Source organism: Pezoporus occidentalis, unplaced genomic scaffold, assembly GCF_034315485.1.
Source record: "Pezoporus occidentalis ecotype Australia unplaced genomic scaffold, CSIRO_AGI_Poc_V1 ctg182, whole genome shotgun sequence".
In the NCBI taxonomy this organism is placed as follows: Eukaryota; Metazoa; Chordata; class Aves; order Psittaciformes; family Psittacidae; genus Pezoporus; species Pezoporus occidentalis.
In genome coordinates, this window is record NW_026913662.1 from 3,277,437 (window position 1) to 3,291,368 (window position 13,932).

Sequence of the window (13,932 nt, forward strand, 5' to 3'; positions counted from 1 at the left end):
TCCCCGGGAGCAGCTTCCCTGGGTGCACATCCCCCTCCCCAGGCTCCATCCTGCGGGGAAAAGACGGATTTAAACCCCTGCAGAGGGTACTTTTCACCCTGTCCGGCCACGGAGGAGGGCTCAGGCTTGCGGTGAAGCTAGGTATCAGGAGGAGTTTGCTCACGGGTTTTGTGTAGGTGGCAGGAGAAAAAGCGCTGTGCCGGTTGTTGTAGATGACAAAGAGCCTTTGGGGGGGGGAGGGAGGGGGAAGGAGAAGGGGGGGGGGGGGGTGTTATCATGGTGTGATAGTAAGTGTCCTAAACAGGTTTGGCACTGCTCAGTTCCTGCCATATTAGCAAAGCCATAGTTGGAATGTAGGGTTTTTTTTTCTCTCTCTCTTTTTTTTTCCAAGCCCACTGAGGCAGAGATGAGGCAAACTCAGCCATAGGAAGGTGGTTAGTGATGTCACAAGTTTGGTCTTTTCAATAAAAGCAATAAAGAAGGGTCTCCCTCACTATATATATTAGGAGAAGCTTCTGTTCTTCATAATAAAAAGAGCAGCAAGGGAGAAAAGCACCTGCTTTTAACACCTTTTATTTAGCACTAATCTGTTGCAGGCAGAATAAAAACTCTGTAGGGCTGGATTTCTTTTGAAAAAATTTTTTTTTTGATTTATTTAACCTTTTTTTCTTTTTTTTTCCCTTTTTTTTTTTTCTTTTTCTTAAGCATAAACATAGTTTTGGAAGAGATTGCTGAGAAGATCAACCACTGTTGGCCAGGGTGATCTCTGAGAGGCACAGAGGGCTGTAACTCAAGGAAAAGGTGAAGTAATAAATTATGAAGAAACTCCAGTATTCCAAGTTTAAAAAGGCTATTTATTTTTCCTGAGGCTGTAAGGGTTGGGGTGGTTGGTTATTTCTTTTTATTATTGTTTATTATTATTATTTCTAGGGGGAAGGAAATTCTAAAAATATTTGATGGACGTTTTACTTTGAACATGAGCAATAGACTTATGAATGTGTGGGGGCTCTTTTCAGGGGATCTTACAATTATTTTTAATTAGTCGAAAGGGCAGTGTAAATCAAAGAAGCCTTTTAGCCATACATTTTCATTTATAGCCTACCAGGTGTTCAGGGAATGTATTTACAGCATAAACGATTTAATATCTTCAGCATGATTTCTATTCCAGCTCTCATGTAGTCGCTTTTATTTGAGGGTGCGGTATGAAATTCGGCTAAGGAGCTGGACTTAGAAGTCGTGGCAGCAAGTGTCTTTTAACGTGAAATAACCTGCAGGGAGAACAATGGTTTTCTCTGCACCTAAACTTTTGCCAGAAGAAAGTACGGGGAGAGGATGAGAAAGAGCAACCGGCCGGCAGACCTCAGAGTTCTGATGCGGTTTGCGAGGGTGTTGGGCAGGCATTTTGCTGTAAATCAGGCTGTCGGTGGCATAAGCCAGCTACCCCTCCCGTTCCTGGGGGCAGCACCTGTCGGCGGGCAGGTTTCTTCGGGCAGGTTTCAGTGGGGCGCGGAGCCCCGCGGAGGGTGCGCGGCCGCGGATGGCTGAATGGTGCCTGGATGCTGCCGAGCCGGAGCCGGCGGCCCCAGGTGCTAGCTGTTGCCTGCCTGCGCACAACCTGCGGAGAGCCCTTCTTCTGCAGCCGAACAGGTTGACTTCCAAAGTGGTTCCCTTTGGAACAGCGAAAGTGATTCCCTTTGGACCACCCCTCTAAACCCCCTACCATGCTTTCCCCCTGTACCTTACTTCGTAATAGCCGAGGGCACTTTCTTTCGCAAGCGGGTTGTATAAAGGGGCGGATTGTATTACCTTTGTTTTTTACATAAGTGTTTTCCCGTGATGGAAGAATTCAGTCCCTCCGCCGGGGGGGGGGGGGGGGGGGGGGGGGGGGGGGGGGGTGGGGGGTGGTCAGGGTCTGCAGGCGGAGCGGGGGTTCCCGGCGGCTCCCCTATAGCTGTTCGCTTCTCACGGCAGCGCAACCTGACACAGATACCTGCAACGCCCTGGCCGGATTGGCGGAGGGCGAAGTGGAAGGCGAAAGAGGGAGAGGAGGAGAAAACTTTCCACTAATTTATTTTTTTGGCCAGAAGCGCCTATGTTCATAGACTGCGAGTCCTTCCCCCAGCCCTCCCCCCTCAGCCCCCCTTTACTAGCGTGCAATTAACATCATTAGGAATCAGCCCTGCAGCTAATAGGGGAACCGCGACCAACAACGGTAGGTGCGTGAAAGGAGAGGCGGCAACGACCCCAGGCTGGGCATTTGGGCTTGATCTAGAAAGTGTCCCCACTGATGGGATGGCCCTCCGCACTGTGCTGCGGCAGGGGAGGTGGTGACCTAGAGGTAAACACGAAAACGGAGCCGTGGAGGGAGGTGGGAGACACGCAGAAAGAGATAGGAGCTCGGCTGTAGAAGATGCGAAGAACTTGGCCGGAGTCCTCAGAGTCTGCTGACCGCGTGCGCTGTCGGATGTCCCCCTTTCTTCACTCCTTTTTGATTCCGGTCCTGGGAAGGGCTGATCTCTCGTCTCCTCTTTGGCTGTGGGTATCCCGGTCGGGCTCTCTCTCTCTCTCTCTCCGCACATGTTCCTAGGGCGCCATCTCTTTGCAAAACCCTCCGTCCTCCCGCAGGTCTCCCAGAGGCTGCTTCGGAGCGTGTGAACATCGCAGGCTCCAGCGCAGTCCAACCTGCAGAGCCAAGCATGCTTCCCAGCCCCCGAGCCTGCCCGGGCTGCCGCTCTGCCTAGACCTCTCTGGCTCTCCAGCTAGGCAGCGCTCTTTCCTTGAACTCCCTGTCCCCGGCACACTTGTGGACCAAACTTTCCGGAAGCTGACTGAGGACGTGAACCTGACTTTTTTTTTTTTTTAGCAGAGGTATACTTAAAGACAGATGTATAGATGCATCCCCCCGCCCCTCCGCCCCCGAATCTGCGTTCGTCTATGTGTGTGTGTGTCCGTGCTTGTGTTTGCAGAGCAAGGGGGAGCTGAGCTGACTTTGGAGAATCTCTCCTTATCTGCAAAGAGGGCTTCTCCTGTAACGTAAAGCCCTGAGACAGCGGCTTAGAGGACTAGAATTGATCAGGGCTCAAGGAGACAAATAGACGCGCTCTCTAAACCAGAGTCAAAAAGGAGCTAGATGATTCTTTAACTAATATTGAGAAAGATCTTGCCTCCGGGCAGCGAGACACAGAGAAGGAGGGAGGGAGGGAAGGAGGGAGGGAGAGACAGACAGCAGGGAAGGGAGAGCGACGGAGAGAAGTTTGGAAGAAGTGAGCCGCAGCCGAGAGCTCCGCAAGTTTGTTTTTCCTCCACAGCCTCAGAGCTGGTGGAGCCGAAAGCGGGGAGCGCTTGAGGACGGCGCTGGCGCCCGGATCCCTCGGGACTGACCTCCCTTTCCTTGCAGGTTTTAAGACCCGGAGGATACAATGTTCACTAAACTCTTCCAGCAGTGGAGTTTCGCGGTGTTTCTGCTGAGTTATTCCGTGCCCTCTCACGGGAGATCAGTTGAGGGGATCAGCCGCAGACTGTGAGTTTCTCTTGCTTTTTTTTCCCTTTTTGGGTGGCGGTGCGGGTGGGGAGAGGACGCAGCCCCGCAGGCTTTGCAGCCCCAGCAGCGCTCTGCAGCGGAGCGGCTGCGGGTTACCTGCCCCAGGTAACCCAGGTGCTCCCTAGTGGCCTCTAGGCGATAGGCAGAGAGCATTTGGGGCAGGGAAAGGGCGCTTTTCAGCTGGCCGGCCTTATAAAGCATTTGGGAAGAAGACGATAGAGCTTTTGGGAAGGAGGTATTAGAGCTGAAGGTCTCTTCTTCCGAGGGGAACAGAAAGGCAGCTCTGTGTTTGTCCAGCATGTGCTGTTGCCCATGGATCTTTCTGCACACCGGGAGAGTCCTGGTAGGGAGAATCCTGTGTTACACTAAATAACATATACTTCTTTGGCACTGGCATGGAGCCAATATCGGTAAGGGTAGAAGAGACACACGGTAGTGAGGGCTGTCATGAAACTGAAGTACTGAGCAACTTCTTTGGATTTCTGCCACTGAATTCAGGGAAGAAAAAATAAAAATTAAAAACAATAATAAAAATCCAAAGGGAGTCCAGTATCTTGGAGGCAGAAGCATTTTTTATTTTTTATAAATGATAATGTAACCTAAGAAAGTCTGTTCAGGAAATGACCTCTTTGCTCCTTCCAAAATAATCAGCATGGTTTATACTAATACCCCTACGCATAGTGCAGAGGAGAAGCCACTGGGCTGATGTAGGAGCAGCTGTCTCACACATCTAACTCACTGGCTTTCACTGGACTTGCATCAGATTTTCTAAGGAAGAAACACCTCAGTCATACTGCGTGGAGGGCTGTATTGTCACTAAGTTCAAAAGGAAGTCAGGATAGGAAAAGGAGGTTGGAAAATCCAATCACAACTTATAGGGAAACATGACACAGCAAACGATTTCAGATTGTTTTCCTTGTAAATGTTTTATTACATACATAAGGACAAGATCTCCAAATAGCACTTCCTCTGCCTTTTAAGCGACAAAGAAAATCCCCCAGGTGAAGTGACTACAGACACACCTAAGCTTTGGCACCAGGCAGACAGCTATTACAAATCTCCTACAGCAAATTGTGTAGAACATGTTATTGCTGATAGTGCTACAGTGTATCCTTCCCAGTCCATTAATGCTGAGCTGCTTTGTACTCTTTCAAACTATTGTTCAGCTATTTCTTTCATTTGCAACCATTTTCCTCTCTTTGAATACAGAGAAAACAAATCTCAGTTTCAGAAATAAAAAATCTGCAGTAGTTATCTGAAAATAACTGAAGTACAGTCAAATGCTGTTATTTTCTTGGCTAGGAAACTCTGAGCTGGATCTGAGCCAAATTTGTATTTTAAAGAAGTTAGATTTGCTAAGAAATACTCTCCCTTGCTTTTTTGTTTTTGTTTTTTTGTTGTTTTTTTTTTTTGTTTTGTTTGTTTGTTTTTGTGTTATTTTTTTTTAAGCTGGTGTTTTCCTAACACTTGTTTTTAAAGGTCAGGATCAGAGGTCTTTCCAACATCCCCATTCCATTCTGACAGGGGGAAGAAAAGTGGAAGCTAAGTAGTCAAAATGCATTTCTCAGCTCCTTCTTTGCTATGGCATGTAAAACACACATAAGAAACCAGTTAGCTGTCAGTTAGTGGCATTCACGTAGTTTTGTTTGTGGGTACAGCACAAACACAGACACCACACTCAAACATGTGTCCTGTTTTAATATCACCACAAACCATTCCTAGAGTTAATGGTTAATAACTCACTTAAGCCTAGAGATATTTTTTTTCAGTCAAAGGATTAAACCAGTAATGGATGAAAATACTGAATCACATCATTAGACCCATGCAAAAATAATCAAATTGATGTAGGCCTGGTTCTACAGACTTTACTGAGGCAAATCTCCCATGGAAAGCAGCAGCAAATTGTCCTGAGAACAGATTGCCAGACATATTATTTGTAGTAGAAATGCTTTAGTTGCTAAAAAACTTCTGAGAAACCCAGTAATGCCTCAAAGGGAAATTAGATATTTTTATCAGCATGTCCAGACACTGCAGCATCATGTCCCCAGATCTGTTCAAAATATTTTTACTAACCCTGAGATAGGTTGAGCAGTTTTCACTCCCTCTGGAGCCAGTGGCAAGAGCACTCAGTCTTGCAAAACCTAGAGCTGACTGAATCCTCTCTAGTTATTTTGTTAAACTTATGATGAGCCACAATGTGAATGCTCAAGGATAACAACATTTAAATAAGAACAACTCTCTGAAACATAAAGTTGTTGCTTGAAGACTGCTGCTTCTCAGTGACGCTAGATATCTAGGGTAAAAAATGAAGAAGGAATGTGCCTGAAAAGAACAGCTTATCTAGAAGTACATGAAGTCAGGACAGCCACAAGTCTACTGTTTTCCATGTAATGAGACATCGAGTCTCGTATGTGCATATTACTTGCATACAGCCATTAGTTCGGATGCTCTGGTCAAGTACAAACCAACATCCTTCACTCAAAAGTGCCTACCACATTTTAGCTTAGCATTTATTGCATGTGGTTTGGGTACAGACCTTTTCCCTGCATGACAGGTACCTTTTGCAGCAGGGTGGAAGGGACCTCTAGTGGGTCATCTTAACCCTGACAGTCTAAGACTTTCTTACGTATCATACCCAAGATGTGAATGCAATCATTCCAGTTTTCATTGCCTTCCTACTCTGAGTGTGTGGGTGAGATACTGTTGATATCTCTACCATGAAGCAATTCTTACATCAGCCTTCTCCTTGATTTACAAACATAGGATTTGTTTGAATAATTGAGGCAGAAGGAGGCAGAAGGTTAAAGAGATATGTATCTACCACATCTTCTTTGTTTTAAAGAGATTTTTGATCTAGAGCATACAAAGGAAATTGATAGGCAAAATGTAATCCTTAAGTCTGGCTGAGTAATAGAAGTCATGTGAAATGTAACACTACGTAATGTTATACAATCATCTGGAATGGCAGAATGTTATTTGGGGCCAGACTTGATGCTAAATATCATACAGACATTTAAACAGAAACCCACCCTTTCTGGCACACTAACACCTCACATGTCAATCCCTGCATTATTTTGGAAGGCATACTCCATCAAGATGTAGATCTTGTAATGCTCTTTGACTGTCTTGTGTGTACTGGAACCGAATCTTTAGGTTTCAGCTCTGTAAAATGGAATAGCTTTTCAACCAGGAGTACTTTAATAACAGGCTTTAGAGATTCAAGATTTTGTCACAGTGGGTAAATTGACCAAATACACATTACAGGATTAAGGCAGCTTTAGGTTGTCTGTGATAAAAGGAATTATCCTTGGTAGTTTACAAGAGGCAGTAGGAAAGCTTTGCTCATCACATACGACATGCATACTGTTTTAGACTCAGTAAAGCACTGAGATTTTGTGTGCTTTTTATAAACTAGAAGAGTAAAAGGAGAACTGCATTTCCCACACAAATATCCTGGGAAAACAGATTACTGAAGCTAAGAATGTAACGTGAGCCACAATGGACAGCTTGACAAGAGCACAGAAGTATGCCACTCAGAGGAGTCCAAGGTGCTAGTTTTATTAGCGCACTTGCAAATCAGACAGACCTTAATGAGAAGACTGTTAGAGATGACTGTTGGAGAGCTTCAGGGAATGCACTGCACAAAAGCTTTTCCTGGGGGAGATTTTTAGCTTGTGTTAATGTTCACAGCTGCACTAAAGAGAAAGAAATAATAGGGGTTCAGCTCAGTATTATCACATTGCATTTTTGCTTTGGGACATTGAGTTGAAGGGCACAAAATATTTGCCCTAAAGCCTGAAGTCATCCAAAACTGATTTCAGGATGTTTAAAACAGAGACAATGTTTGCTCACAGGCTCAAGTATATCTAGGCCTGCTTTTGAGCAGATATCCCTACTGTATGACTTCATGAAAAACTAGCAGCCATCTTTCAGTCTCGTGGAATGGGGGAAAACTGCTATTTGAATTTTGCACTAAGAGTGATGTAGTGTCACTCCAACCCACCACATGAACCCAGTAGTCAAAAAGTGAAGCTCTGCAAATACAAAAAGTGACAGGTGTGCTCTTAAACTTATGCTACTTGAAGTTGCCAGTTTCAGGTAGCTTGTTGATCAAATCACAGTCTAAAGAATTTGGCTGAAGGGACTGAGAAACGTAAGTTGCAGAACACTACCAATCGTTTAGCATGCTATCTTTGTTCACCACATTTTGCGACCTGGTAACATAGCAAGATAATTAGGGATGGGACGGAAGGAAGAAATATTCACTCACAGTTATGTGTCTTCTCCCATTTCACCCACATGTAGAAACAACTTTTTATCCAGCTAACTGACCAAATCATTATATGACAGGCAAGGCCATGAATTCATTTTCTTTGGCCGGTAAAAATCCAGTCACATGGAGTACCCTGATGCAATATGAGAGGATACATAGCCAATCTCTGCACACTGAACTAGGGCAATTGGAAGGATAAACTGTATTATAGCATTCATGGGAACATAGCTAAAATCACAGCCTGTGCTCTTTCTGTGGTTCACAGTGCAGCTGTGTGTCTATTCCACATCAAGGCAACAGCATGTATTTTATCATGGTTATTTATTACCCAGGTGCCACTTGTATCTTATTTCCTCAGATGTTTCATACATTCTTTGCCAGTACAACATCTCTGAAAGACAGATAGCTAAACCATCACCCAAAGACAAAGGTTAGTGAACCAAAAGGTCACAAACTCTGGAAAAGCACCAGAGACACACTCAAACAAACTAGGATGCTCTTGAAGAAGATCCAGTGAAGAGAGCTGGAATAAAAATCAGAGAGCACAGCAGACAAGAAAACTGGTCCCAGAAGTTCACGCTTAGAAGAATACTAGAAAGGCATCAAACCCATAATTAGACAGAAGTGGCCAAGCAGTAAATTCAACAGGAGTGGCTGAGGCTCTTCTCTGCTGGTGCTCAGGCTACCTCTCTGGTTAGCTCATTATGGACTGAAGTGCCTATGGCACCCAAATTCAAACATTTTTCCATTACACTCCTGCAATTGCACTTATTTAAATTTAGAAATGAATTACACTTTTATGCATTTATTTATGTTTTTGAAGTACATGACTGAGCAAAGGAAAATTATTAGAATGATTCTGTATAAACACTGCTTCCAGCTTCAGTACAAGTACTTGTTATTCCCTGTCTTGCTTGACTGCAGCGCTCCATTATCTGACCCTTTGGTTTTCCTATCTCTGACAACTGCCTTCCTGCTTTTACTGCCTGAAGTGTGATATATTAAGAGTTGTAATGCTTTCCTAGAACAGAACAGTGACTAATCCAACTCCAGGTCCATTGCTGTATGATCAGTCAGCTGAGTATTACCCGCTTAGGTCTTTCCCTTCTCTGCAGGGAGTAGCTACTCTACTTGCTCCAGCAGTATGACTTAACTTGATGTCTCCAAGCCTGAGAGCTGGTATACAGTCACTCACTGTGTGCCCACCACTGCCAAAAGAGAGAGGAGCTCTCCCAAATACTAGGCAACAACCAAATCCTAAAGGTTTTTTTCCCCCTCCTCTCTTCTCTTTCTTTAGCAAACGAGCTGTATCAGAGCACCAGCTATTGCATGACAAGGGCAAGTCAATCCAAGATTTACGGAGAAGAATATTCCTTCAAAATTTAATTGAAGGTGTCAACACTGCAGAGATCCGTGCAACTTCAGAGGTTTCACCTAATCCTAAGCCTGCTACCAACACGAAGAACTACCCTGTGCGATTTGGTAGTGAAGATGAGGGCAGATACCTAACTCAGGAGACAAACAAATCACAGACCTACAAAGAGCAGCCCATGAAGGTATCAGGGAAGAAAAAGAAAGCAAAACCTGGAAAACGCAAGGAACAAGAGAAGAAAAAGAGGCGAGCCCGCTCGGCTTGGCTAACTTCTGGCATGTATGGAAGCATCGTGACTGAGAGCCCACTCTTGGACAACTCTGTAACTACACATAATCACAATTTAAGGTAATTCTGCTATATCTTTGTGGGGGCATACCACATATTTACTGAAATTGTTATCCTTTGGTGTGAGAGGCCAAGGCCTCACTCATAACTGGAGTAATAGCACACTGTTTTGCTCATAAGTGAGCAATGGCTTTTCAAGCAGTGCACAGTCTCAAGGTGCTTTCTGAAGGTAAGTACCCTTTCCACTTAACATTTGTGACAAAGTCTGTCTTTCCTATGACAAACAATTCAAGTAAAACACTTACTGCCAAAATGAACCTTCTGAAGCTGAGTTAGTAGTAGGTAGAGTTATTTCTGCAAAACCAAAGCATAACATAGCCATTAAAATTCCCTTTCCTGTTTTAATTTTAGTGTCTCTCACATCAGGTCTTGGTCCCACACTTGGGCCTCAGCAGATTGAAAGCTTTGAGTTTTATTTAAGGCTCTGCATCTATAAAATGGCGAAGTTTTCTTTCCTCCTTCTCAACGCCTCCCCTTTTTGGCAAATTTCCTACCCTTACTTTACAGTTTTTCATTTTACTGCTTAACCTTAGGGGAGAACACGGAAAATTTCCCTCTTAGTAATATCTGCAAACAACGCAGACCAGCCTTTAACCATAAAATTTTCCCTGCCATTAGGATTTTTTAATTCAGCACCATCTTTTTGCCAGCTTGTGAAATAATTACATTACTGCTGAAAAATGTTGAGCATTGCTTTTGGAGGGAGACGTGCTTCCCTCATGTATGACAATGAAGGGTTTTTAGGGCAGTGGTGAGCTGAAGACTTCACTCTAGGTGCCCCAAGTGACTCATCTGCTTGCAGTCATCTCTGCTTGAGTTGAAGTCTGCACACTTGCAGGCAAATCCAAGGAGTCTGTCCCTCAGTTCTCCCCAGATGTTTGCATTTTCCCACCCTTTTCTCTGTTCCTCCCCTTTGGTAGAACAGAAATGTAAGAGGAGTGCCCCTCGCTCGCAGTTAATCCCTTAGAAAGAGACACCAGCTGTGGGATTTACTAAAAAAAACCTACACTCTTGGGTTAAGCTTTACAGGCCACAGTTAGCAACATGCTCCATCACTTCAACTTCTGCTGGGATATACAGAAGTTACCAGCATTTGGGGTTAGTCATTCAGTGTCTTGGACCATAAATGTGTTAGCATGGCTGTAGCAGTTAGTGGTGTAGTAAGAAGGGCTGGTTTGTCTCAGTGCCTTAGGAGGCATGCTCCAGGTCTCTCTGATCATGAGACACCTGACTTTTCAATGGACATTAAAAAACTGTGGTTGCCAATAAATAACATCTGTCTTCAACACATAGAAATCTTGACTGTAGGAAAAAAATAGTTATTTTTTTCTTACTACTCTGGTTTGGACATCATAGGTACAACCCTGTTGATTTTCCTTGCCCAGCTTTTCTGTTTCAAAAGTATATTTGGATGGCTGAAGGTAGTCAGTTTTACCTTACTGAAATTATTTCTCAAGATGCAGTATTTCTCCAGGGCAAGAAACAGCTTCCTAAAGAGGACCTATATTTTAGATACTTAATTGAAGATAATTAAACAAAGAGAAGTCATAAAACAGGAAAAGTGAATTTCTCCTTCACAATGACAGGGCATACATAATATGCTGGTTCAGCTCTTAAGAAACTGGCAAAAGATATAATTTCTACATTTAAATGAAAACAAGTCTCAACTCCCTGACATATACTTTAGATAGAGGTAGACAGGTTGAATGCAGCTGTCTCTGTGGCTGCTGGCAGAAGGTGGCCAAGCACATCTTCATGAAGACATGACCACATCTGAATGAGGTTGGTTCCTCAGCTGTACTGAGCTGAATCAGGAACTTCTACTCTATCTGCTGGTGGAGGACGAGGAATGTGTGTGCAGACAGGGTTTCCATTTGCTACACCAGTAGCAACTGCTTTTGTAGCACCCCTAAATCTAGCTGCCGCTTAGGAGAAGCATCATTACTTTACAGTGAAGAAGTGGATATGCTTAATGCATTAAGATAAACCTTAAGCACTTAAGCATGCTTTTCACTGTATCTTTGTGCTGCTTTTCTACTCAACACACTGAATTAAAATCCTCATGCCAGTTCCCTATGCACAAACTTGATCTCAAAATTTTGGGTTTAGGCCAGAAAAAAGACCAAAAATACTTTCTAGATCTTTTGACTTATTACAGGAAATATCTCATAAAAGAAGCCAATCTTGCAAAACATGGAACCAAATCACAGAAGGCATCTTACATGTAGGGGTTAGTATGGAGCCCATTGTCAAGATGTGGCTTAGCTTAAACTCTAAAACAAAGCCTAAACTCCAAGCTGAATTAAAAATGTTACCCTCTTACAGACAGATCTGTGTAGTGCAGACACACATATACAGTCATGCTGTATGAATTGTGTGCTATTATTATACACATTCTAATATAGCCTGAATACACCCTAATATTACCAATTAATTACTAAGGAGCTTCATGCTAGTATTTCCATTCCAGGCACTTAAAAATTCTTTCTCAGGGACATTCCAGCTATATTCCTGTTCCAGTTCAATTAAGCTGTTCTTACCCAATTTCCTAAGAAACCTTTCAAATGAGTAGACTCCCTAACATTAAATGTAGTCTCACTTTCAATGCGCACATAAAATAAAACCCCTCAGACTCTCAAGGATTTGCATTTTTTTTGTGTCTCACACCCACACATGCCTGCCCACAGCTTTGGTGATCAGTCCAGCCACAGGGCAAATCCATTTCCATCCTATACAGCTTTGTATTCCACCCTATAGCTGCTTCCCTGGGAATAAACATGCGTTACAGAAATGTGCTGTTCACACGGAAAGGGAAAAAAGCCCAACCCTTCAGCATTCCCTGTGGCACCACTAAGAAGTAACTTAAAATAATATTGTAGTATAAGTAGTACACTAACAGGGTAGGAGCTGGCTCTGCTTTTGTTCCCATGCCTTCACAAGGAAGGGAAGAGTAGAAATCTCATACCTGGCTGCCAGTATCCCTTAGAAAACTCCCAAAGCTTTGGACCGTATACAGCTGACTCTTTCAACTTGGACTGAATGCAATGGCAGTCAGAGCTTAACACTAGGAGATGCTTCTTTTCTTTCAGGTATAAGCTCTTTGGCTTACAGAGGGGAACTTTGAGGATTCATAATCTTTTCATTCATTCAAGAGTTTAAAGAGATGGTGTCAAGGGTCTGGTCACTTTAAGACCTGAGCTGCCTTTATGGTGTCAAGGGTCTGGTCACTTTAAGACCTGAGCTGCCTTTATTGCATAAGTACTGTATGCACTCATGTACATGACACCACAGAAATATATACCTCTAAGATGAACAGACCCTTGTCTAATAGGTGGTCTGCGTTGTAAAGATAGACCAAACAAGCCCCATGACATTGTTTTAATCATAAACTTAGCATCACCCAAGCCGTTAACAAAAGGGGCATGGTTGCCAAAGGGTTCAGTAAGGACTGTCTTCTTCTTATCTTCCAAACAAATTTCTCACTTCTTTCTTTTGTTTTATTTTGGGTATTTTTTTTTTTTTTCCATTTAGCACTTGGCATATTTATTATAGGTTGATGCAATTTTTCTACCTGTAGCACTCAGGAATCTTCTTGCATAAGGCTCTAATGAAAACTAAAACCTTTTCCTATTTCTCTGGTTGTACAATATAGTGTAACAGGTGGCCTCAGTGTTGTGACAAACTGCAGGTCTCCATACTGCTACCTGAGTTGTATTAAAGCAAATCTACTAGAGGTCTTCAGAAGATGTCTAAAGCTGGCCTGGTTATTTCAAATGTGTACCAGCAAGGCTTACCCATGGTAGTCTGAGACACTCTTGATATTAATTTTTATGTCCACGTATTTGAAGTGAAAATTAATTTTTCTGTTATTTTCTGTCCTTTTTTTTTTTTTTTGCAGGAGGCGCTGACGTTTTCAGCAAGAGATTTTTGGAAGACATATTGCAGTATTCTGTAATAGTGAACATATGGGAAGTATTAAAATATTTATTACCTGTAAATATTGTAAATGCTCAGAATAAAACCTTTCCCCCCCCATTGCTCTCTGAAACTGCACATTTGGTTATTGTGGATTTTCCCCCTATTTTTCTTTTTTTTTTTTTTTTGGCTAAGGCTAAGACAATTATTATTGTCACATTTACCATAATTTATTTTGTTGACCGGTGTATTTATTTTGTGAACGTATCTTGGTGCTGCTGACTTTCTATATTTTTTGTAACATAATGCACTTTAGATATACATATCGAGTACATTGATAACTGACATAAAATGTTCCTGTTTTGTGGTTGACTTCAACGAATGCCTACATACAATTGTTCAAATTGATTTTCCTTTGTGCATGTATAATAGCAATATTTTAAAATTTGTAAAGAATGTCTAATAAACTATAATCTAATTAAA

General features: G+C 43.0%; 1 protein-coding gene across 5 annotated transcripts; it reads left to right on the plus strand.

Annotated features, from left to right (window-relative positions):
- The first annotated feature begins 692 nt into the window (after nt 1-692).
- On the plus strand, nt 693-13,932 carry PTHLH (parathyroid hormone like hormone). 5 transcript variants are annotated; one of them, XM_062615573.1, is made up of 4 exons: nt 693-801; nt 3,398-3,520; nt 9,112-9,534; nt 13,433-13,932. In XM_062615573.1, the coding sequence occupies exons 2-4, from the start codon at nt 3,420-3,422 to the stop codon at nt 13,440-13,442; spliced, it is 534 nt and encodes a 177-aa protein (XP_062471557.1). In that variant the 5' UTR covers nt 693-801; nt 3,398-3,419; the 3' UTR covers nt 13,443-13,932. The 5 variants fall into 5 exon arrangements, with proteins under 5 accessions (XP_062471557.1, XP_062471558.1, XP_062471559.1 ...); XM_062615574.1 differs by lacking the exon at nt 693-801 and adding an exon at nt 2,127-2,212; XM_062615575.1 differs by lacking the exon at nt 693-801 and adding an exon at nt 2,156-2,216.

Coding starts and splice junctions, on each gene's coding strand:
- PTHLH (XM_062615573.1), top strand. CDS start 3,420: ATGTTCACTAAACTCTTCCAGCAGTGGAGTTTCGCGGTGTTTCTGCTG. Junction 3,521..9,111: donor GAGGGGATCAGCCGCAGACT/GTGAGTTTCTCT, acceptor CTCTTTCTTTAG/CAAACGAGCTGTATCAGAGC.